The sequence below is a fragment of the Balaenoptera musculus genome, chromosome 17, assembly GCF_009873245.2.
Source record: "Balaenoptera musculus isolate JJ_BM4_2016_0621 chromosome 17, mBalMus1.pri.v3, whole genome shotgun sequence".
Classification (NCBI taxonomy): domain Eukaryota; kingdom Metazoa; phylum Chordata; class Mammalia; order Artiodactyla; family Balaenopteridae; genus Balaenoptera; species Balaenoptera musculus.
In genome coordinates, this window is record NC_045801.1 from 40,335,267 (window position 1) to 40,359,912 (window position 24,646).

The 24,646-nt window shown below is 51.7% G+C and overlaps 1 protein-coding gene across 1 annotated transcript; it reads left to right on the top strand.

Annotated features, from left to right (window-relative positions):
- The first annotated feature begins 2,588 nt into the window (after positions 1–2,588).
- Positions 2,589–18,943, top strand: GDF6 (growth differentiation factor 6). Its single transcript, XM_036830886.1, has 2 exons — positions 2,589–3,012; positions 17,737–18,943. The coding sequence occupies exons 1-2, from the start codon at positions 2,589–2,591 to the stop codon at positions 18,696–18,698; spliced, it is 1,386 nt and encodes a 461-aa protein (XP_036686781.1). The 3' UTR covers positions 18,699–18,943.
- The last annotated feature ends 5,703 nt before the right edge of the window (positions 18,944–24,646 follow it).

Below are 24,646 nucleotides of genomic sequence, written 5' to 3' on the forward strand. Positions count from 1 at the left end.
CAGGGGTGACAGGTAGGCGGAAGGGGAAATGTTACTTCTTCAAGTGAGAAACGAGGGGTTTCGAGTTTGTGGTTTGGCAGAGAGCTGTTGAAGACCTGCAGAGGGGGCAGAAGGGCACAGAGGAGAGCTATCCAAGAAAACAACCTTGGCAGTAATACAAAACTAAACCAAAAAATGAAAAGAATGACCAGCAGACATGCTTTGGACATAATGTTAAGTGACAAGGGGAGGGTACAACATAGCATCTATCTCTGGATTGCAATAACATGTACACAAAAGACAGAGACAGATTGGAAGGGGACCCATAAAGGCAAACACATTTTGGTCTCTTGTAGTGGCAAAAATCTGAAAAACAATCTTTTTGTTCAGTTCCATTTCCTTTTATGTTGTTAAGTTAGTAAAAAACAAACTATTTTAAAGCACAGTGAGAGGAAGGAAGAAAAGGTTATGGTAAAGCAGCTTTGAGTCTAAAGTCTCAGAACTTGACAATCTTGAAACCAAAACTAGGGGCATAAGTATGCTTGGGATAAGGCCAGAAGGGACATCCATGGAGGAGATGGAGAGGAGAGAAGCTGGCTTAATAGCCCAGCGGTTAAGAGCTCAGACTCTGCAGCAGTGTGAGCTTGGGCCTCAGTTTCCCTATCTGTAAAATGGGGATAATCCAATCTTTATCTCATAAGGTTGTTTTGAAGATTAAAGGAAACAAGGTCTCTTGGGTGTTTGCCATTACCTGGGGGAGGCCAGTGCCAAGACCTTAAGGAAGTTCCGGAATGAAGGGAACAAAAGCAAAACTGCCTCTTCCTGCAGTCAGGTGACTGGTCCCTGCAGAAGGAATGAAATAGCAAAAGGGGGAAGGGGGAAGAAAGTGAGAGGGTGGAGAGTATGGAGACTGGGAACACACACACACACTCAAAGCAGTGTGGGGAAGGAAATCACCTGAGAGCAAATAAAACCATAAAGAAAAGAAAAAGCAAGAATGAAATAGGGACATTGGCTCAGGGATGATTCCTCTTTGCTGGAGAGGGAAGAGCACTGGGTCTGGAGTCTGAGCCCTAGGGTCTGTTTCTGGCTGCACATCCTCTTGGCTGAGTGTCCTTGGAAAAGTCATTTATCCCCTCTCAGACTCATTGTTTAAATCTGTGAAAGTGAAAATAGGAAGGCCAACATCACAGAAGGGCTGGGGGTGATTCAAGGAGATCTTTTTACGGTTGGTGGCTGAGCACGCAGTAAATGCAAAGGGAAACTCGACGTCCACAGCGTTAGGGCAAGGAGCATGGCGGGAGAGAAGCAGCCCTCCGTCTCGTCTTCCAGCCTTCAGGCCCGGGAATGAGTGAGGCAGTAGGCGGGGAAGACAGGCACGGAGAATCTGGGGACAGATAAAGGAAACTCGTGATGGGGCGAGGCTGGGCTGAAGAGAAACAGATTGGGGGAGAGCTGCAAAGGGAGGGGTCCACTGAAAGGGGAGGGGGGAGTCCGGGGAGGGAGAGGGTGGGAAGGCCGAGAGAGATGGGAGGGCAGTGTGAGAAGAAAAGCAGGCTGGGGAAAGAGGGATTGGAATGCAGAAGGAACTTGGGGAAGGAGGAAGTATTGAAGGCGGGAGGGAAAGAAGAGAGGGAAAATGGGGATGCCGTGGAGGCGGGGGCCAGGCCGCGAGAGGGAAGAGGATCCGGGGAACAGATGGAGGAGAAAAGAATCGGCTAAATCCAGCGTCAGAAGAGGTTGGGGACCGCGAGAAGAGAGGCTGGGGCCTTCGGGAGAGCGCAGCAGCTTTTAGCATCCGTCCAGACTCTAAAGACTCGTGGCCTTTGCCTGACCTCGAGGGTCGGGAACAGACGCCCTGTCTTTGTGGAGAGCGGTACCCCACCGAGAGAATGGGGCTGTTCTGGGCTGGGCCGTACGCCTGGCGCGCGGCGAGGCTTCCCTGGCCCTGGGCTGGCCCTTGAGGGGAGCGATCGACTGGCCTGGAGGTTGGGGCCGAGGAAGGAAGGTACCACCGCCCGGGGCCCGCGCGCAGTCGGCTGCTGAGGCGCCTGCTCCGAGCTGTCCCTGGGGGGCGCCGCCGCCGCTTCCCTCCTCCGGGGCCGCACGCTCCCCGCAAAGTGGAGGAGGCTGGGGAAGACCGAGAGCCGGCGGAGCGCTGCGGAGGGACCGAGCTTCGAACAGTGCTAGGGGGGCTCTGGCGCTGCGGATGCCCCTGGCTTCCTCGCCGCCGGCGGCCTCGCCCGCCTACCCCTGCCCGGCGCTCCAGGCCCGCTCTGCGCGCACCGCCTGGCAACCCCGCGCGCGTCCCGCGGGGGCGCTGCGTCCCCCTGCCACCCCGGCCCCCAGCGGCCCCTCTCCCCCACACCTCCTGCCCGCACCACCCAGCCTCTCCTCCCACCCTCGGCTCCCCTCCCCTCCCTCCCCTCCCTCCTCTCCCCTCCCCTCCCGGCGAGGGGCGGGAGGGGGCGTGGCAGGGCCGAGGTTTGTGTGGCTGGGACCCGGCTCCTCGCACTCCGAGTCCGCCCGAGGAGCCGGGCCCCGGCCGCTGTCCAGCCGCTCCGCGCCCCTCGCGACCCGCGCCGCCGCCTCTCGGGGAGACGCTCGCCATGGATACCCCCAGGGTCCTGCTCTCGGCCGTCTTCCTCATCAGCTTCCTGTGGGATTTGCCCGGTTTCCAGCAAGCTTCCATCTCATCCTCCTCGTCGTCCGCCCAGCTGGGCTCCGCCAAGGGAATGCGAAGCCGCAAGGAAGGGAAGATGCCGCGGGCGTCGCGAGAGAGTGCCACGGCCCGGGCGCCCCTGGAGCGGCAGGAGCCACAGCCGAGGCCGCAGGAGGAGCCCCGGCGGCGGCCGCCACAGCAGCCCGAGGCTCAGGAGCCTCCGGGCAGGGGCCCGCGCGTGGTGCCCCACGAGTATATGCTGTCAATCTACAGGACTTACTCCATCGCCGAGAAGCTGGGCATCAATGCCAGCTTCTTCCAGTCTTCCAAGTCGGCTAATACGATCACTAGCTTTGTAGACAGGGGACTAGGTAAGTGGCAAAGAAGACGCCCGACTCCTTTCTCCCTGGAGCTCCGCAGCCAGGGCACAGCTCCGGCTCTGGCAGGAGGCTGCATTTGTGAATTCCCTTCCCGCTCTGGCTACCTACCCCCTTTCTTTTCTTAAACAGTTTTTCTCAAGCCTAAGTAAGTTTCCGAACGCGGCTGCAGATTTTATTCCAGTATGCAATCCTCCCTGCCTCGCTTTCTTCTTTTCCTTCCTTCCTTTCTCTCGCCCTTCCTTCCTTCTTCCTCTTGCCTTTTGCAGAAAGGAGCGTGGCGGCCGCACGTCTGGTGGCTGGTGGAGGAAGCGTGGAGGGCGGGAGGTGGCGGGCAAATGACCGGGGCTGGAGAGGCGTCGCGACGGGGACTGACGGAACCCGTGGCAAGGGGTCACTAGTTGTACCGGGTGCGCGGTCCAAGGCCGGAGCTGCCGTGGCGGACCGAGCGGCCCAGGGGCCTGAGTGAGCGCTGGAAAGCCCTGAGCTCCCATCCGCTGCGGGAAAAGCCGGCAGAAGAGAGTTCCGCGGTCGGAGGAGCGAGTCGGCGAGTGGCGTCTGGCAGTGCCCTGGCCCAGCCGCTGCCCAGGTACCCGGCTCGTCCCCGCGCAGGACGTGGGGATAGTCAGCCGCGTAGGAACCCCGCGACCTCCGGTTTTTTTTTTTTTTTTTTTTTTTTTTTTTTTGCTCCTGCAGCGCGCTCTCGGCCACTCCGGGGCCGCAACAGAGTCATTTCTGCAGAGGCAGCGGCAGCAACTGGCAGGGCGGGCCGGGGGCAGGGGCAAGTGAGCTAAATTTGGGGGTTTGTTGGTACTTAACTCACACGGGTGCCTGCGTGTGCTCGTTCACCTTTCTGAGCTAGGCACCTCTCCTCTCTCTGCGCTTCTACCAGGGGCCCCATCTTTGGTCCCCTCTGTGGGCGCGGGTGCATGTGTGGGAGTCTGCGGAAACCCCTGCGCCCCCTCCTTGCCACCTGCGTTGGTCTGTAGCCTTGGAGAGAACCTCGCGCTGCAGGCGCCGGGAGCTCAGTTCCTAAAGAGAAGAGACAATACCGTAGAAGGAGGCAGTAAGGAAGGGAGAAAAAGCAAAGGAAGGGCAAACGGGAGGTAGGGGACGAGAAGAAAGGACGGAGGAGATAAAAGAGATTTGGGCATCTATCCACTCCGCCACCCTGCCCAGACTTAGCTCCTCGGCTCGGACGCCTTCCCTGCCTCCCACTTCCAGGTCAGTGAAAAGTGGGGTCGCCCAGGAACCGGCGAGCATGGGGGTTCGGACTGGGAGGGCTGCTATGCCCCGGCTGCCTTGGGGGCACTTAAACGCCCTCGAAGCTTTACAGAGCAGGCTAACGGCCCCGAGCCTCGGGCTCTTCCCAGGCTTCAGCCCCCGAGCCCCCTCCCTTGCAGCCGCCTTCCTTGCGGGCATGGGTCCTGCCCACGCTCGGTTCGCGGCTGCAGCCCGAGGTCAGCGAGGTTCACGAGCTGCTGAAAAGTCTGGGCGGCAAATTAACGCCAGGTATTTTATGGTGATTTTACAACTACTAAAGTCACCCTGGCAAATACAAGCGGCTTCTTCGTAGCTCTGCACCTGGGGTCCCGGCCTCCCTGCTGCCAGCGCAGCTCGCCTTCTCCCCACCTCCACCCCTCTCCCTGCCTCTGTTGTTTCTCTCCCTCCAAATCTTCTGTTTATCGTTCGCCTTCTCTAATACCCTAATCGAAGGCTACCCTAGACTTGCCTAGTCGAGAGAGTAAGGAAGCAGAGAGAAAATTACTCTAGAGGCCTTTCCCCAAGGGAAGAAATCCCGCAGGCCCAGGGTGGCGGGCGGTTGGGCGCGCATTTTCTTCTCCCCACGGGAAGTGGCCAGAACCTCTGCCCTTCCCCCAAGCGGACACCCCCTAACTCGTAAGCTGCGCCCTGTGAGTTTGGCACGGGACCAAGGGACCCTGCGGGCGGCTGGGAGGCGTCTACCGAAGCCTGCGGCGTTGGGGCAAGTGTGGGAGGTCTCTGGGGGCTCCAGGTCCGGCGCAGAGGCTGGCTCGCTTCACCCTGGCTCGCGCTGCAGCAGGCTGTCCTCGGGCACCACGCTGGGCGCCCCCGGGGCGCCGGAGGTAGGGAGGGGACTGGCTGCGTGCCCAGGTTGGGGGGGGGGGGCCTCAGTTCCCGAGTCAAGCTCTCTAGGCTAGCCGAACCGAGATCCAGACGTCCGGCTTCCACTCCCGAACGCGGTCCCCCGCCGGAGGAGGCGCGGCGTGACCACCTGGACCGCAGCTTCAAAGGCGCGGTCTCCTCCACGCCCTCCGCTTCCCAGAAAACGCGAAGAAAGGTAGTTAGTTGACCGCGAAGGCTGTGCGGCTGGTAGCACGCCGCGCTGGGGCGAAGGAGTGCGAAGCCGCAGGCTGGAGGGCGCGCGCGGAGGAGGGGGTATGTTGGCGGGCCACAGCCCCAGCTTGATAAAGGGAAAGCCTCACTTTCTCTCTCACTGATTTTGATTTGATGTGTCACCGGCGGTGACCTCGGGCTGGACCTTCCGGGGCTTGCTTAGCATCGGGCCCCTGATTGGAGTGTTTCAACTCAGCGATCTAATTGAGGGTTCATGTCATAACACATCAAATGGTGTCTAGTCTCCCGTGATGGAAGGGACCCGCCAGCCGCGCATCCCCGACTCCGGGCGAGGACTTCCGCCCCTCTCACGTGGGGACTCTTAAACCGCGCCAAACCTTCCAGCATCCCCTCCCCCAGCCGTGGACGGCAGGACAAGGAGGAAAGAGCGGCGGCCAACCGAGAGCTGGGCCAGCCGCGCTAACTTGGCGCCTTGCCTCGGGGATGTTTAAATCGCCGTCGAGTGTGGCAGGCTTGGCTTCGAGAAGCAGGGGTCCCTCAGGGGGAGGAGCAAAGAAAACGGAAGGAATCCTGAAACCCTCTCGTGAGGCATGAACTACTTAAGTAAAGTAAAGTATTTGTAAAAAGCCTTCCTCACCCGGGGACCCCGGAACCCTAGAAATTACACCTAAAGCTTGCGTTTAAGAGTGGGAGAACGGGGTAAACTCTGTCCATTGTGAATGAATGAAGAGCGCTTTAGGTCTGTAAAGACTGCGTGTTCTGTACTGCCTCAGCCCCTGCCTCCTTCTCCCAACCCCTATGAGGAGGAGACCTTATTGCAAGTTAAAAAAAATATGTCCCCCCTTTCGCGGGGACATATTGTTGTTTCCAAACAACTAGGGGTAGTAATAATAACTAAGATATATTGACATGTTGAGCACTTACTGTGTACCAAGTACTGGGCTAACATTTGTTCCATGAATTATTTCATTTAATTCTAACAACACCACCCCCACCCCGGGGAAGAAAGTGCTACAGTCCCTGTTTTACAGGTGAATTAAGGAAGACAGAGAGGTTAAGCAAGTTGTTCAAGGTCACACAGCTAGTGAGAGCTGAAGCACATATCCAGTTCTAGCCCCTGCATATTTACCTATGGCACTACATGGGTAGGGTAAGTGGTGGGGAGGTTTCTAAAGGATGGTGGCAAGAAGCAGAAATGGAAAAAATTGACAGATTTTCCACCCCGTCTAATATTCCTCTGTAATCTCTTAAGACCCAGTTAGGAGTTGGAGTGAAACTTTGGATTCAGGGGTCTAAAACTGTGCTGTGCCTTGCTTCTTCTTTGTACTCCCTGTAAAAGGCACGAACTGCCTTATCCCTGACCTTTAAAAATGCCTCCATATTGTGCTTTCAAGATGATTTTGGATCCATAAAGATGAGAAAGTGTGTGAATGTTTGTGTCGGTGCGGTCATAGGATCAGGATGGACCAGGCTGGATATAGAGAAATTACAGTTAGCACCTGATAGAACTCATTACAAGACCACTAGTACAGGAGGCTTGGAACTCCAACCCTGGGGCCTGGGAAAGGCAGGCAATGAGAACTCCTGTGAATTCAACATGGCTGTAAGATAGAGGCGGGGGGCGGGGGGGGGGAGAGAGAGGCAAAACTTGGACTTTAGTTTACGTAGTGAGAAGCACCATGTAATTCCAACAAGGGAGAAAAAAAAAAAAGCCTCTTAAGGATGAAGAAACCAAAATGAATCTAAGAATATTGCTGTGAGTTAGGTTTCCAGATGATTTTGAAATAAGAATTCTCTTTAAATATTTGTTGTTATTGTTACAATAGCACTCTCAGAAAGGAGGCAGCAGGGAAGAGATAAAAAACAAAAAAACAAAAAACAAAAACACCAAAAAACACTCACACACACAAAAAACCCCAAACGAGATCGGAACATCCTTGAGGAATTTGACACCCTAGAAATGAACCTCGGGAGAGTTTGCCGCTGATTGTTTGTTGGCTTCTAGGTTTACCTTCTGGGTCACGATTGCCAAGGGGGCAGGGCAGGACAGCTAACGGGGAGGACATTCTAAGAGCGGCATAGTTCCCTCCTGATTGAAGTTCGTCTGGTGTGGCATGTTTATGCAAAACAGCGTGTTTCTGGGTGGACCTGGGCCGCAGAGTGGTGCAATCAACGCAGTGGTGCTTTTGCCCGGACCCTGTTGTCGTTGGCAAACGGAAAATGAAATATAAGCAGGGAAGTATTTTAATGGGGACGGAGGGAATTCACAACTGTTAATTATTTGGTGACCTTGTATTCGATTTGTTTGAGTCCCTTATAAAAACACTAATGCAGACCAGACGGCCAAGTGAGGAAGCCGGCAGAAGGTTCCAATCTAGGCTTTATTTCCCCGGAAAGAGGGAGCAGCCTTGGGAAAGGATTGCTGAGCTTTCAAGTGCGTGCGTGTGAGGACGCGCCGGTGTGAGCACCGCGCGGGGTTTGCGTCGCGGTCCAGATTCAGGATCCTGCTCAAACCTGGTGAACTGCAGGTCCTGGAAGAAACCCGGGGTAAGGGAAGGAAGCCTTAAACCAGAAGTTTGTTCTGCTCTTCTGGTTGGAATGATTAAAACATTTTTCAGGCCACAAACCAAACCCTTAGCCATTGGTTTGTTGTTAAATAGCAGTTAATGTCACTCCCACCCCTAAGGCCTTAAGGGTTGCCTTACAAAGGCTGCCTTAGCAAGAAGCTACAAACACCTAGTGTCTTCTGCAGCGTGAGCGCAAGAAGCGCCGGCATTCTGGGGCGGGCTTCCTTGGCAGGGGAGACTAATCTGAGAAGGACACTGAGCTTTTTCCTGGCGCGGGAGGCTCTCGAGCTCTGGGAGTTTGCGCGGTAGAGTTGCTGGTGGGGGAGGGGATCGAAAAACGTGCTCAAACATCCTTGTCGTTTCTGCACATTAAAAAAAAAAAAAAAAATTACCTAAGCCGCAACCCACGACAGGCCTTGGGAATCCCTTCCCGCGCAAACTGAATCAAGACCTGAAACCTCCCCCTTACGACCAGAGGGGATGCGTGTCGTCTGGACCCGCGGGGAACGCAGAGCGTTGCATTGATGGAGGCCCTAGTGCAGCTCGCTTTTTCCCAGCTGGAGTTCTCGGGGTTCTGGCGGCTCACCTCCTTGAAATTGGTGACGTCTTCCTGGGGCGGCGTGGGGAGAGGGAGAAGGGAACTGAACAGAGAGGTGGGGGCAAGATGGTTTGATAGAAATAGGGCAGAACGAAAACTTTCGTTTCCTGCCAGGACTTCTGCTTGCATCAAACGACCCAGAGCAAATTCACGATAATCCCTGGGGACTTTTGAGTAAAGTGAAGGACAGTAGTTCGATAACTCTTAGGGTATGGAATAACCCTGGTCAAGCAATGCTCTCTGGACGCGGGAAGGGCTCCGAGCCGAGGCCGCGAGGCGTGGCAAGCAGGAAGGTGGAGCCACAGCGCCACTTCTTTGCTTGGCATCTACCACCTCCCTCAAGCCCCCATCCCCCGCCCTTAAAGCCTGGCTGTTTATTTTTAAGCTCAATGTCGGTTAAATGGTGTCTCCTGTTTACAGGAATTAAATAGGTCCTCGTCGGCCTAATGGGTTTCCAGGGTTGCTGTTCCTTGCCCTCCAGGACAGTCCATTAACGCTGCTGGGGGCCGAGCGTTGGGTGCGCTGGGAGTGGGCGGGCGGCGCTGACCAGCGTTAGCAGAGAGGCGCGCGCTGCGCAGCGAGCGGCCCGGGCGCCTGGGGGCGGGGCAGGGTTTAGGGACCCTATAGTGGGCTTGCAGTGGAGGAGAAGGGCGGGCCTCTGGCCCAGGCTGGCGCGGGTCTGCCTGCTGGAGCGGAGCGGAAAGCAAGAGCAGAGGGTTGGCTTTGGGGTCGGTCTGGGGTGGCTTACCCGTCCCCCTTACCCCCTAAATAACGTAGGAACCGAAGAGAACCCGTGCGCCTGTTTTGCAAATCTGGCTTCCAGGCAAGTTGGTCCAGTTCCGATCCCACTTCCCAGCTGACCGCCGCTCCCACGCCCAGTGGGGAGGGAAATTGAACGATGCCAGGCTATGGCCCGTAACTACCACCACGAATCTCATTTTGCTAGGACGTTATTTCGGGAGTCAGCCCGAGGTGAACACAGGGGAGCTGAGTTGCCGCGATCCCTTCCTCAGAAGCTGCGTCCGGCCCAGCACTTTAAAGAACACATCACTGAGGTTTCTCCTGCGCAGGACCCCTTGACACCGAGGGTCCAATATCCTGCCCATGACCACATGCCAGTCTGAGCCCGTCTCCCCACCAGCAACCTCAGAACTGGTCGGGGAGGGGAAACAACATAAAATGGGAACCTTTTCTTCTACTTTTCATCTCCAAGCTCTCAAGTCAAAAGGCTGCGATCATGTTCCAGCCCAAAGGGCGGTTTCAGGGCTGTGATACCCTCCCCGCTGGGCCTGGGTTGCTCCCCTGGGCTCCCAGGTGACCCTACAGGTCGACATTGCAGGGAGGGCGACCTCGGGCAAATCAACCAGGTCCGGGCCCTGCTCCCGAGGTTCCAAGAGAAGGCAGCGACCTGCGGGGATGCCGCAGCTGAGGACGCGAGGCACAGGCTGCTTGGCTGCAGCGGAAAGGTGGGGAGAGAGGCTCCAGCGTGAGGGGTGTCACCAGCTTCTATTTGGATTTCATCTGCAGTGGTGTCAAATTAAGATTTGGGCCACTGTGGTCAAGAGCCCAGGGTGGGATGCCAGAGAAAAGAGTCGCCTGGTGAAGTGTCCTTGATCTGGGCTTTGCATCTCTGGCTCTTGAGCCCCTGAGAGGCCGTGAGAGTTCGCACCAAGTGCGTGGAAACTACTTTGTAAATGAATCCGTTTCGTCCTAGAAAGACAAAAGGAGTCTCTTGGAGGCGCCTCCGGACTCCTGCTGGGGGTGCCCAGGGCCCAGAGCTCAGACTAGAGGGCTGGCCCATCTCCTGCCAGAGAGCTGCGTTACTGAAGGCTGTGCTGTGGCTCCCTAGGAGCGTGGAGTTGTTCCCAGTCGGGTGGAAATCGGGGTTCCCCTTCTCTCCCCTTCCCAGCTGCACTGGGTTGCCGCTGGCTGAGTCAGAACTTGCCGTGGGAACTTTGAGGTTTCTCTGTGGGATCCAGGCAGACCACCAGACTCGATGAATTCTGTGTGGTTCACAAGCCCAGGCTCGAGACAGGGAGGAAGGCAGGGATCCGCCAGGCTTTGGAAAGAGGTTGGAAAGTCCTCTGTGGAGGACTTCCCTTGGGCCTTTCTGGTCTTTGAAAGGAGGAAAGAAGCTGGGAAATTCAGGGCAAGCTATTGGGGAAAACACTGGGGAAGCCAAGAGACCTAGAAAGAAGTGGGGCGGTGACTGTATGGTGGGAGGCACCGGGCCCGGGAACTTCTGTGGGGCTGCGATGCCGCCGCCCCTCACACCGCAGCCCGAGGGGTCATTCACAGCTACCACCCCGCTCTCCTCCAACCTGCAGGCTGAAAAACTTAGGGAACACACACCCCCCCCCCGCACCCTACAATGGCTCCATGGACAGTTCCTGCCCACGAGGGTGCCAGTGGAGAAGTGGGACAGGTGAGGCAAGGAGATCAGCCACCAGGCCTCTCGGGGCTGCAGCTGCCCGGAGCCAAAGGGGTTCGCATATGGGTTAACCCCAGAGGAGGGACCCTTCGAGGAAGGCCCTGTCCTTGACGAGGTTCTGGCTGGAGGTCGTTTGTTCACTTAGCATTGTGGGAGGGACCAGAGCAGTGGATAAGGCCTGGGGAATGAGAAGGAGCAAGGTGATGGGGGTGAAGCTGGAACCCCTATGGGCCTTGTCCTTTGCTGGAAGCCCTTGCTTCTCTCTTAACCCCTCTGCCCAGCACCTTTCCTCCACTCACTTCTGCAAATCCTGTGGAAAGAACTGGATTGCATCTCCTCAAAGAAGGCCAAGAGGAGGACAGGTGTATCTTCCCCCCAGCTGGCCCCCTACCTGGCCGTAGGCAGTTACAGTAATATTGGCTGCATTCACTGGGTGCTTCTGTCTGTCATGCACAGCCTGCTCTGGTTGCCTTGACTCTGATCTTTACAATGACTCTGCAAAGTGGGGGTCATTCTCCCATTTTACAGATGAGGTATATGAGGCTGGGAAAGATTATGTGACCCAGTCCATCCAAGGCCACCCAGCCAATAAGTTACAGGGCAGGACTCAGACTCAGGATTCCTATGCTCATTCCATGTTGTCAGTAGTAATTAACATTTGCACACATCTTCAGATGTCTTTCCTACTCTATCTCATTTGCCACCCTTCCCTCAGTGACTGTGAGCTGGCCTGATATTCTCATTTTGCAGATGAGAAAATTGTTTCCTTGGAAATTCTCATTCAAAAGTCCAGATGTTGGCATCCCTTCAGTTCTGCTGATTAGGAAGTGACTGACACTTGGAGATCAGGGATTGATGCCCTCCCCAAATTCATAGGCAGCATGAAAGAACTGGAGCCTTCTCAGGGTTTCTACCAGACACAGAGATCAGGGGCTGGGATGTCCGGGGTGGTGGCACAGATACTGGAACCAGAATGCTGCATTTACCTCTATCTTGGACAAGTTACCTTGAGCTCTCTGTGTTTTAGTTTTGTGATCCGTAACATAATAATGATATCTTTTCTTTTTTCCATAGGTCGTTTTGAAGCTTAAACGACTTATTATAAGTTTAGAATTTAGATCATGCCCAGCACATAGTAAGGACTTACACCAGTGTTTGCTGTTATGATTATACTGGATGTGAGCAAAAACACCCCAGAAAGGGTGAATTGTGTGGGTGGTCTCCTTATTCTGCACCTCAGGGGGATGGTCAGCAGTTTGCAAGACTCAGATCTCAGTGGATGGAGGCAGGGCGCAGGACAAGAGTACAGGGGGATGCCCAGGAGATCACTGTCCCAGAAGAGGGTAATAGTTGGAGCACAAATTACTCAGAGACCTTCATACCCCAGAGGAGAGAGGGCTGGTGGCTCATTTTTACTCACCCAGTACACCTGACTCTATTTCCAACTTGTGGACTTTGGCGCCTCAGGGCACCCTCAGGGCTGAGGGACCTAGGAAGAAGTGACTCCAAACCTAGCTATGAATTCCCTGCTTGGAGGTCTTCTTACTTCCAGTAAAGGAAAAAAGAATTCCTGGCAGAACCCAGCTCCCTTTGCGTTGACGGCGTTGGTGATGGATGTGTGTCTGGTGTCCTCCCTCCCTCTTTGCTCCACCGCCAAATCAGAACCCTGTGAGAGGGGCGTGGCCTCAGGTCTGAGGGCCTCGGTTGGAATAAAGACCTTCAAATCGTGTCCCTTCCAAGCTGCAAGACATTGGGCAAGTGAAGACGCCTCTTGGAGCCCGCTCCGTCACCTATAAAAGAGTGTAACAGTACGACGGGCCTCGGACGCTCTCGGTGAGGATTCACGGACCGAGGCCACCCGAGCCCTGAGCCCGGCACAAAGGCACTCCCAGAAGCGTTCAGGGATGCTTTTGAGGATGGGGGAAAGGCTGAGCTGCAGACGTCTGGAGTTTCCTTTGCGAAGACGGGTGATTATACTCCCCTCCTCCATCCCCACCTAGGGGAGTAGGGGTGGGAGAGCCCCCTTTCATCTCGGCTTTCTGAGCCGCAGCCCTTCGCTGGAGGATGTGCCTTCGGAGGACGTGCGGCGGGACGCGTGGAGGGGCGGCGGGTGGAGGCGTGTGGGGCCCGGCCAGGCGCCCACGAGTGGCCGCTCAGGTCACGGCGAATTCAGAGGACGCGAGCGGAACACACGCTTAGCAGCGTTGGGGAGCCCAGCGTCTGGGCGCGAAGGGCCTTGGGGGTCGGGCGAGCTGGAGCTCGGGGGAGCCCTCGGGGCCAGCGAGTGACACACAGTTCAACCAGGACTCTCAAGAGGGACCTCAAGCTGCGTACGTGTCTCAAGACTTCTTGGGGAAAAAGGCAGTACGCGGCCTTTCCGCCCCAAACCAAAGGACGATTCGGGTTTTCGGAAGCCGTCTGCAGGGTGGCGCGGAGGAGCCGCCCCCAGCTGGAGGGGCGCGTGTGGGCTGGCGAGGCTCGGGCCCTGCCGCTGAGCAACCCTAACCCTTACGCCGCCTTCCCGGGGCGCGGTTCCCGGGGTGTCCGGGCTTAGGCGCCGCGGGCATCCTTTTCTTTACGATCTGGTGTTTGCTTCTCAGCTTCCTCCAGCCACGTACCTTTCTAAGCCAGTTTCCTCATTTAAAATGGGCGTGATAGTCCCTACCTTGAAGTGATTCGTTCTCGTTCCCTTATTTGCTTTCCTTTTAAATTTTTATTTTATTTTTTTAATCAATTCCACACCAGATGTATATGTTTGAGGTGCTCCTAACCTTTAACCGACTTGCCCTTAACTCAAAAAAGGCTGACCTATTTATGAAGAATTTTCTTCAAATATGAAGGTGGTTTGTTCTCTTCTTCTCTCCGCCCCTCCTTCCTCTGCCCAGCCACCAGAGCAAGCTGATAAGCACAAATCCAGCGATTATAACTTGAGGGGTCTCTATGTCTAATGCTCAGCAAACACTGAATTAACCTGGGTGTAAGCCAAGCTGTAACAGACCAGGTTGATACAAATAAAAAGCAAAAAAGATAGCTCCCATGATTTATTACTGATCAATTTCAATTTAAAGGCCTGATGCATAGGATTGACTTCCAGGATGTAAGAAGGTGCCACCAACAGATTCTGAATTGAAAACTACCTGTTTCTAGGCAAGAGGATGGGAGAGAGTGTCGCTTGATGACATCAGCTCTCTTTTATACAGGACTTAATGGGAGAGGAGGCTTGTGGGAGAAGGTGTGAAGAACTGGCTTCCTACCCACAGATGGCCATGGCAGCAGGGCCAGGCCTTGTGATGCCAGGTCAGCAGGCAAAGTGTCTGCAGGGTCACAGTGGATGGTGTGTGTACTCCCCAGGTTGGATGCCTCCTCTGGGCTATTTCTGCGATGCATGCCTCCAGAGCAGGTCCAGACAGGTGGAGAATGTGGTCTGCAGGGGAGCTGCACAGAGCAGCCACACTCATGCGTTAGAGGTTCTGGAAACCCAGTGAGAGTACATGTGGCTGAAAGAGTGAAAAAACGTGGAGGTGGCTGTGAGGGGCAGGAAGGAGCATGGAGCAGTAGGGACTTGGTTCTTGTGAGCATTGCCTTAGATCCTGTCTTGGGCCCAGTGCTTTGGGGCCCTAGGGCCCTGTTTTGTTCTCACCTCCCATGGTGCCCTCCCCACCTGGTGGAGAATCTGAAGAGTCAAGGAAATGTGCTTATCTAGATTCGTGGTTCTTATAGTGGGGTCCCCAACCAGCAGAATCAACATCTCCTGGGAACTGAGGAGAAATGCAAGTTCTGGGCCCTGCTACAAACCTCTGGGGCCCAAGAGAATTTGCATTTCTAACAAGTTCCTGTGTAATGTTGATGATGCAGATTTAGGGACCACTGCAGGTTCACTGGCTTTGAGAGCTACTACTCTAGTCTGGTACCTGAGCCACAGAGTTCTTGCTCAAATAGCCCTGAGCCCACTTCCAGGGCCTGGGCAGCTTCTTCTTTGGGTCTGTCCTCCTAAGGGTGTGTCACATCGCTGATGTGTGCACCTGTAGACTGGGAAGCTTGTACCTGTGGGCAAGGGTGTCCACATCCGTGCAGGTAAGACCCCTCGAACTGTGGAATGGAGCTGGCATGGGAAGAAAAGAGAGCAGGATACAGGCTGAAGTCTCATTTGCACTTTTTCCTCAAGCCCTGGGAAGAGTAGGACCAGGCTGATCTTGCTAGAAAAATCATGCGAAATCCCAAGGCTGCAGAACCAGTGGAGCCCTCTTTTTACAGATGCTTTCCTCTGTTTTGACCACTCTCGAGGGCTAGAGAAATGTGACTCAGCTGTGCAGACCATTTATTAGCCCACACTTTAAAAAAAAGAATGAAAACAAAAGCAGGCTGATTTCTTCGTGTTGCATGAGAGAGAAATAAATAAATCATCCTTCACACCTGCCTAATGCTCTCCAACCAGTGACAAACTGTCTCAAGAGTTATGTAAGCAGAGATGGAAATGATTTCCTAAAGGAGCCCAGGTTTTATTCCTAGCAAGCCCTGAAAATACAGTTGGGACTGTATCCTCCATCCCTTGTACCCTGGTCACTCCTGGTTGCCTCAGCTCCAGGACTTGGACTCTAATGGACAGGCAATGGGGCTTACAGGCTAAATCCTCCAACTCTGAAATTAAACGGACCTAGGTTTGGGTCCCAATACCACCATTTATTAGTTGTCAGACTTTGGTAATTGTTTTCTCCAAGCCTTGGTTTTCCCATCTGTAAAATTGGAACAATATGAGTACCTACCTTGCAGAACTGATCTGTGCTCATGGATAAAGGATGAGAAATATGTCAGCCCTCACGACATTTAGCTGGTGCAGCAAGTGCCTTAGGTTTGTCCCTCTCATCACATCCTCAGTTTGGGGGGAGAGAAATATGAGAGGCAGGAAAGTGAAGCCTCAGGCAATAGGTCCAGAGATCTGGGTGGTGGTTGAATGTTGTCAGACACAGGTTTCTTTAAAGGAGGAGAAGAAAGTGTGCTGAATTCCCACTGATTTTAATGTGCCCTGGTCGGTTTGAAGGTCTTGGCTTCCATAAATCAACTGCCTCCAGCAGCTTTTCCCTTTTCACCTCTCTAACCCTTCCCACAGCTCCGTCTCAGGTCGGGACTTGTGTGTTAGAGTGAGGCAGCCGCCCGGCGGTCAGCCCAGAGTGGGAACTGGGTGTGGCCGAGGCTCCAGGTCCAGTGCCCTGGGGCTACATCTGGACAGGCAGTGAGGGTCGGACCTGGGACCCGGTGACACTTTTACTATTGAAATCTACCCAAACTTTACTAGCTTCTGGGGAAAGCTAGGGGCTTTGGGGATTTTTGTATTTGCTGGGTTGTAAATATTTTATGAGAAGTCAGCCCAAGAAAATCTGGTTAGCTTTCCGCCTTGCACATTGAAGTGGGGTTGGCTTCATGCACAAATGTGTCAAAAAAGAAGTCCAGTCCAGTTTTGCCTGGGTCCCCAAGAATTCACCTTGGATTTAAAAGCCTGTTATTGTTCCCCCTTTACGTGTTCCCATTCTTTCTCTCAGTGGTAACCAAAAATTTTATCTTCAGGATTAGTTGCAAAGCAAGAAGATTTCAGATTGGGTGGGTGGGGGAGGGGAGAATGTCACTGTGTGTGTGTGTGTGTGTGTGTGTGTGTGTGTGTGTGGCTTAGGTTTTCTCCTTACTGATATATTTATTTCTCATTGGCTGCAGGATCTTCTCAATGGATAGATAGATGCCTTGTGTTTGTGTTGGTTCATTTGCCCCTCTGCAGACTTCTGAAAGCCTCCCTGCTCTTTTGTTTGTTAAGTGGCTGATGAATTTTAAAAAGAAAGAAATCGCATTGCAGCTCCTCATTGGGTCAACTTCGTCCTGGGCCTAAATGCTTCAGCAAAACTGCCTGCTGGGCCGCATCTTCTCCCAGACCCGTGGGTCTCAACTAGGGCTGCACCTTCAAATCAACTTGGAGCTTAAAAAAACCAAAGCTAACAAACCGCAACAAAAGTCCAATATCCAGGCCCTGTCCTCAGATATTGATTCAGTTGGCTGAAGCATACCCTGGCGCTGGTAATTTCAAAATTCTCTAGGTGGTAGACTGAGAATGATTGCTCTAGATGTTTCCCACTTACTGACCAGCGTGTATCCTAGGTCAGGCAGGCCTGTAGCCGTTGCGGTGAGCCAGATGGACAGGACAGGGTCCTAGCTCCTATGGGCTGTTGGAGAGGGGCGGGCTTACGCTGGGAAAGACAGACCACTAAGGAGACAAATATAAACGAGGTCATTGTAGATAGTGCTAAGTGCCGTGAAGATAATAAACCAGGGTCCCGTGATAGTGACCGAGGGAGGCTACTTTAGATCAGGGTGGTCGAGCATGGCCTTTTGGAGGAGGTGACATTTGAACCGAGACGTGAATGATGAGAATGAGCCAGCCGAGAGGAGGTCTGGGGGAATGCGGGCCGGGCTGCGACCACAAAGGGCACATTAGTGGTTACATAGGCTCCTGGGGGAAAACCCGGGAGGCCGCCGCCACGGCCGCCACTCCAGCAGCCACCGACTTCCGCCCAGGGAGTCCCGGGCTGAAGGGGAGGAGGGGGCCGCCCTGGTGCCCTCCCCTTCTTTGCCGCGCACCGCCGGGCGGGGAGCCGGGGTGGTCAGCCCCGGGCGGGCCGAGCTGGACCCCTACCGGCCTGTCCCGTTCCCTCCCCGCCCTTTTCCTCCCAGGGGCGGCCGCAGAGCACCGGGCTGATCTCCCTCTTAAGTGAAACTGACTGTAATTATTTTTTATCTCGCAGACGATCTCTCGCACACTCCTCTCCGGAGACAGAAGTATTTGTTTGATGTGTCCACGCTCTCAGACAAAGAAGAGCTGGTGGGCGCGGAGCTGCGGCTCTTTCGCCAGGCGCCCGCAGCGCCCTGGGGGCCGCCGGCCGGGCCGCTCCAAGTGCAGCTCTTCCCCTGCCTGTCGCCCCTGCTGCTGGACGCGCGGACCCTGGACCCGCAGGGGGCGCCCCGGGCCGGCTGGGAAGTCTTCGACGTGTGGCAGGGCCTGCGCCACCAACCCTGGGAGCAGCTGTGCTTGGAGCTGCGGGTCGCGTGGGGCGAGCCGGGAGCCGGCGAGGCAGAGGCGCGCGCGCCGGGGCTCCAGCAGCCACCGCCCCCGGACCTGCGGAGTCTGGGCTTCGGCCGGAGGGTGCGGACCCCCCAGGAGCGCGCCCTGCTCGTGGTGTTCACCCGATCCCAGCGCAAGAACCTGTTCGCCGAGATGCGCGAGCAGCTGGGTTCGGCCGAGGTTGCGGGCCCGGGCGCGGGCGCCGAGGGGTCGTGGCCGCCGCCGTCGGGCACCACGGACGCCGGGTCTTGGCTGCCCCCGCCCGGCCGCCGGCGGCGGCGCACAGCCTTCGCCAGCCGCCACGGCAAGCGGCACGGCAAGAAGTCGAGGCTGCGCTGCAGCAAGAAGCCCCTGCACGTGAACTTCAAGGAGCTGGGCTGGGACGACTGGATTATCGCGCCCCTGGAGTACGAGGCCTACCACTGCGAAGGCGTGTGCGACTTCCCGTTGCGCTCGCACCTGGAGCCCACCAACCACGCCATCATCCAGACGCTGATGAACTCCATGGACCCCGGCTCTACCCCGCCCAGCTGCTGCGTGCCCACCAAACTGACTCCCATCAGCATCCTGTACATCGACGCGGGCAATAACGTGGTCTACAAGCAGTACGAGGACATGGTGGTGGAGTCCTGCGGCTGCAGGTAGCGGCGCCTTCCCTGCCGCCTTGGCCCGGGACCGCTGGGGAGGCCTGGCTGCAGAGAGGCGGAGGAGGAGCTGGCCTTGGACGAGGCAGAGAGTGGGGCAACAGCCTGGGCTTTCAGCCGGGTGGGAGACCAGGGAGTTCCGCCTTTCCAGAACCTTCCACCTGCCAGCCCAGAGGGAGAGACGGATTTTCACACCTTCCCCGGCCACCCTGGAAAAACAAGCCAAGGAGGATTTCTTTAGTTTTTGTCTTTATTATTGTGGCTTTGGATTTCCTTGTGTGTCTCACAGGTTTTGATGGGAGGTGGGGGCAGGGGAGACACATACCTGGTTCTCAGCTGCTCCAAGGATTGAAAAATTAATAGTTTAAGAAGGGAAACTGGGGGGAAGAATCACCTTTGACCACATCTCGGTCTGATTGTTTGCTACCTGTGTAAAGAAGGTGGGGTCTTTCTGGCCATGTCATAGCCTGTGCCTTGTCCCCTCGCCCTTGCCCGCAACAGAAAGTGTTAAGGTAGAGAAATAGGAAAGCCAGGAGGGGTCCTGCCTTTAGAAGAGCTTTGCAAGAGGTGGGCCCAAGCGGGCCTTTTCCCGCTTGATTTTATACCCAGCTCTGCCCTGGCCTCTGCCCGTATAGGGAAGTGGCAACCTGCATCTCACTCCAGGGGGCTCAGGTCACTGCCATTACTATTGCTTTTTCTGGGGGAAAAGGGAGCTGGTATGGATGGAATGACAAGAATGAGTCCAAGTGGAACCCCCTAAAGGATAATGAGAAACCACAAGGCTGCCTCTGAGGGGCTGACATAGAGGTGCCTTAGCCCAGGCTGGAGGTCACCTATGGAAAAGCCCTTCCTCAAGTCTGTTTCTCATTGATTTCTTTGAACAGAATTTGCCAGAATTCAGACATCCCCTTTGAAGGGGAAGGTGATTTCCCATTTAAGCAAAAAATGGGTAGGGCTGGGGAACTGTAGAACGAAGGTAAGAGTTGCAGAGGATGGGAAAGTGACCCAAGAAAAGGGAGGGTGAAGTCAGGAGGGTAGGTGGTTCCCCACCTCCCTCACCAAGGATGGGGATAGAGGGACAGGCCAGGAACAGGGAGGAGAGGGATGAAAGGAGACACAAACCCTTGTCTCCGAAGTTTCTTTAGAATCTCTGTTCCCTCCCCTCTCTCTGACATTCCTGAAAGATTACCAGCCAGCAATAGCCCAGGGCTCCCCCAAAAGAATTGTTTCAGATTGTAATTACCAGTTAGGCAATGTTTTTAAAACTTAGTAATGAGAAACTGTGAAAAGAGCAAAGTGTTACATTGAGCTTGAGGTGGGAGACGACTGGGACGGATGGTGAGGAAGGAGGCAGGGATGGAATTCATCTTCCGGAAGCAGGAGAGAGCAGAGCACAAGTTAAATACCCATCCCCAGATTGCCAAAAACATGAACTTTCCCCCAGCCTGCACCAGTATTATTTTCAAACATTGCCTGTAAGTAAGTAGGCCCTTTGAAGAGTTAGCTTCCTTCTCATCTTTGACCATGAAATGGTTTAAACAAGGGCACTTGTACCAACCATTACAAAAAGTTTTTGTTTTTCCTAAGTGGTTTTGCTCTCTCTTGATCTAAACCTGTTGCTTGTTTGGTTCAGAGAACTACAAACTGTCCAAGAAAGGGTGAGACTGATAATAAATGCTAATATAAAATGCTAAGTGAAAAAAAAAAAAGACTTGGCCCGGAGAAATAATTTAAAATGCACATTTGCTTTGGATGCACTGTTGTTCTGTTAAGGCTGTATATATTTGTTTATTTAAGGTGACTGAAAGTGCAAAGAGGAAATGGACAGCATGCAATTCATCTTAATGTACAAAACGTTATATGCACTCAAATGTTATAATTTCTAATATTTTTAAAGTTTATATTCGAGTTGTACAAAGTTAAGCATTCATCAGATATTTCATTCTTTCATAATGTTATCATTTTCTTAAATATTATTACAAAATTTTAAGTCTGTCTAATGGAGAGTTTTTTTTTTTTAACTGTCTACCTCACTATAATACAAGTATTTACCACACGAAAGTTACCAGAGGTCAATTAATATTCAAAACATTTTTTACAGTACACTTTTCCTGGATGATACTCAGTCTAATACTGTATTATTAAATTCATTTCCCCCCTTAATAAATCAGCCTGGTTTATATGGATCTATTTAGAAAAATCATTTTCTCAAGGAATTACCTACCGTCAGTGGTATTTTGGTCCAGTATGGGACTGAATGTCTGAAAAGGCACTGAGGATTATTTTGAAATCCATCATTCAGAACATTGGAGTTTTTCCTCACAACTCTTCCATAACTCTCTTTTCATGAAATTTTCATTCACCAGATTAAAGCCAAATCCTTGTCAACTATTAGAACAGTGTTTATAAGCCTGTAACTCATTCCAACATCTCAAGAGCCCAAATAGGAACTGGATTATTTCTTAGTTTCTTTAATGTTGAAAAAAAGTTGTAAGTTAACTAGGCCAGCCAAGATGTCTATAATTACCATTTACATTATGCCTTAGCGGGAGCAGAAGATATGAAATGTTGTTCTATTTGTTCACTTGCTATAAATTAGGGAGCCCGTGTACAAGTGTTAAGTCTGAGTGCTCACTCTATGTCAAGCATGATGCTGTCCGGGCATTATCTCATTTAAACTCCTCAGAAACTCCACGAAATAAGTACTATTATAATCCCCATTTTACAGATGAGGAAACTGAGATGTGGCGAGTTTAAGTAGCCTGCCAGTGGTAGTTAGGATTTAAATGTAGTTCTTTCAGCCTCTAGAGCCTGAAGAATTAACCACTATAAAATTCTGCCCTGAGATATCTACCTGCTCTCTAACTGGTCCCTGAATGTCAGTGTGGGGAATTTGCAGTTAGCCACTATTATTGGACGTGGCCAATTGGAGGAGGAGTTGCTGCTCCAGGGGCCACCAGCATTGCCTGAAGTTTTGGAATAAGTGAATTATGATTGCTGGGATAAGGAAGCTGAAAAATGCGTATGGATTGCAAAGCTCTGGGAGTTCTCAGCTTAGAGCTCGCTTCTGCAGATGCATGGTTTAGGTCATTGCTGGGCTCCTGTAGCTTCTCTGCAGTTTTCTGGAACTGCCTTGGGTGTGGTTTTTGTGAGTTTTGGTTATCAAAATACTGGTCAATTTACAGACAGGTTATGTTTCAATAGACTTGTAAGTGGGCTGTTTAGAACTGAGAAACATTTTCCTTTGGAAACAATGTTCGTATGAGTTTCCAGGTCATTTTGCAAAAGCTTTATTTACCCCAGTGGAACTTTTTAACAAAGCAAGTTTGACCAATGGGTTTTGGGTACAGATAATCACCTGGGAAAGCAAAAAAGAAGTTCTTTCTCTTTCCTGGGTGGAGGCTCTTTTTGAAATAGTTGAAAATTCTTTGCATTTTTCCACCACTTTTTCTATACCCATCACCCAAGTCTCTCAACCTCCCAACTGCCCTGAGGACTCCCAGCCCTGCCCCTTAATATGCCCCCATTCCAGAGATTTCCTTTCTCTGCACAGATATTTCCATCCCCAAAGTTATTTTCCTCTCTTTCCTCCATCAGAAAGTTTATTTCTTAACTCAGATGTTAGAAGAAACACAATCTGGTTGAATTACATGAAGATGTAAATATCTCTAAGCTCCTTAACCTTGGGGACATTTGCAGTTTAAGAAAAAAATCTTGCTTAACTCAGATCTCTTGTGAGTGATGTGAAAGTCAATATAGGAGGACTCAACACACAAGCCACACACAATTTTGAGTTGTATGTGAACTAGGCACTAATGACACAGGATGAATGAAGACACTTACCAATGTGAAATTTTTTGCTGTCCACTGGGGAACATTTTGTGCAATAAAGAGACTATTTGTAGCTAACTTGCTAAAAAATTAATATCCAATGTATTAAAGCAAAACGTTTAATAACTTAGTTTTTTCCTAAAGCTCATTAAGTTTAATGAATGTAGGCCCCATAAAGCTTTTTTTTTTTTTTTGCCCTTGTTTTGTTTATTGCTATATTCTTAGCATCCAGAATAGTGCCGAACACATGGCATACACTCAATAAATATGTTGAATGAATAAATTTACAAATCCTATTTTACTTGTAAATCTAGTAATTTTAACAAGAATTTTTAAGGGAGCTTTTTTGATTTCTGTCTGTTCAGCTCAAGTTGAGTGCAACAACCTCCCTGAATCAACCAATTCTCGTTACAACCTAGCTAATAAACTTCTATTAAATATCATACATTGTTTTTTGTCAATTTAATATTTTTTTTTTTTTTTTGCAAAGCCCTTCACATTTCTCTAACAGGAAAAATCTCCCCATGTACTTAAGCTACTCCAAGTAAAGCTAATAAATGAAACCTCTAAAGATGATGATTCTTAAGTTCTATTAAGCATTTCAATACTGCTTATACTGTTTGACTGAACACAGGGAATCTAAAGTTAATTACTTAGTTGCCCATTTAAATTGATGTCAGAAGGCTAACCTGTTAGATACCTTACTAAACCACATTTTCTTAAAACATGCAAACACTTAAAATATCAAATGTATATAGGTTGTCTCAATGATTAAAAAAACACTATTTTTGAACTTAATACAAAAGTGTTAATAATTTGGATTTGATTTACTTAATCTTTGTACTCTATTCCAAAGTTTCTTTGGGTTAAAAACACTAACCCACTACTGACAAAGTATAGTTTCACAAGCAAGTTGGGGAGACCATGTCAACAGACTGTGGCTGCAAATCTACCAGAGGCTTTGGTTGAGAAAGGAGATGGATTCTCCCTGGGATACTGGCCAAAATTCCAACTCCCTTTTAATAGTCACTGTACCAACAGGAATTCCAAACCCATATCTTTTATGAGTTGGTCTCTCCTGGGTTCAAGAGAGGCTGTTAACTCATCTTTCCTTCTGATTTGGGTAAATTGAATTCTATGCTCCCCATTAAGATTGTGGCTAACTGTCTTCATTAATTAACTGGATTTCACATTTGTTTAATGTCCTTAGGACATTTCCTTGTTTTCACCTTTGGCTTTAAAATTACTTTACTGCCACTTTATTGAATTATTCTACCCTTACATAGTTCTTCCACAACCTCTTCCAACTTTATCATCAAACTCTGGTAATCAGAATTCTGTAATCTTTTTCTATATTCTTCGTGTCTGGAAAATCTACAACTCTTATGGATATTGAAATGACATCTAATGGGAATTGCACATCCTCATTCCTTGCCTGGTTCTGTGGTCACAATACAAAGTTGTATGAATGAAAACACAGTCACTGTGCTTGAGGAGTTCACAGGAATATAAGTATTGTTAGCGTCACTATTATCTCATCGGGTAATTATCACAAAAACTCTAATTATGATTGCTCTGCTTTACAGATGAGAAAACTGAGGCTTAGAGAGGTTCAATCAGTTGCTGGGGAGAAGCTAGGATTTAATTTGGTAGGATCCTGAGCATATTTGCATCTGTCCGGGCGGTTATTTAGTAAGTTCCCATAGTCTGGAAAGCTCTGTTTGAGGCTCTGGGAAACTTTACAAACAGAACTAGAGGTGAAGGAAGTTCCAAAATTGAGCTGAACTTCCAAGACTTGCAGACTCCTAAAGGCAGGCTGCTCTCTCTACCTAAGTTCTGCTTTTAATGACTTATTCCTTTCCTTTCCAACTCACAAATTCTCTGAAATCTTCATCCCCCCTCATCCATAACTGTGAGGAAGCAGGGAGAATAGGACGTTGAGAAATGAGGAAAAGGGCAATATTTGCAGCCATGGGTTCTCTGTACCATTCAGATGTTCAGAATTACAAAGGGTGTAACGCTAACCCTTCCAAGAAAGTCCAAACTTATTAGAAATAAAATGTGTTTGATTTAAAAAGAAAGAATTTAATAAATACTTATTATATATTAGTGTCATCT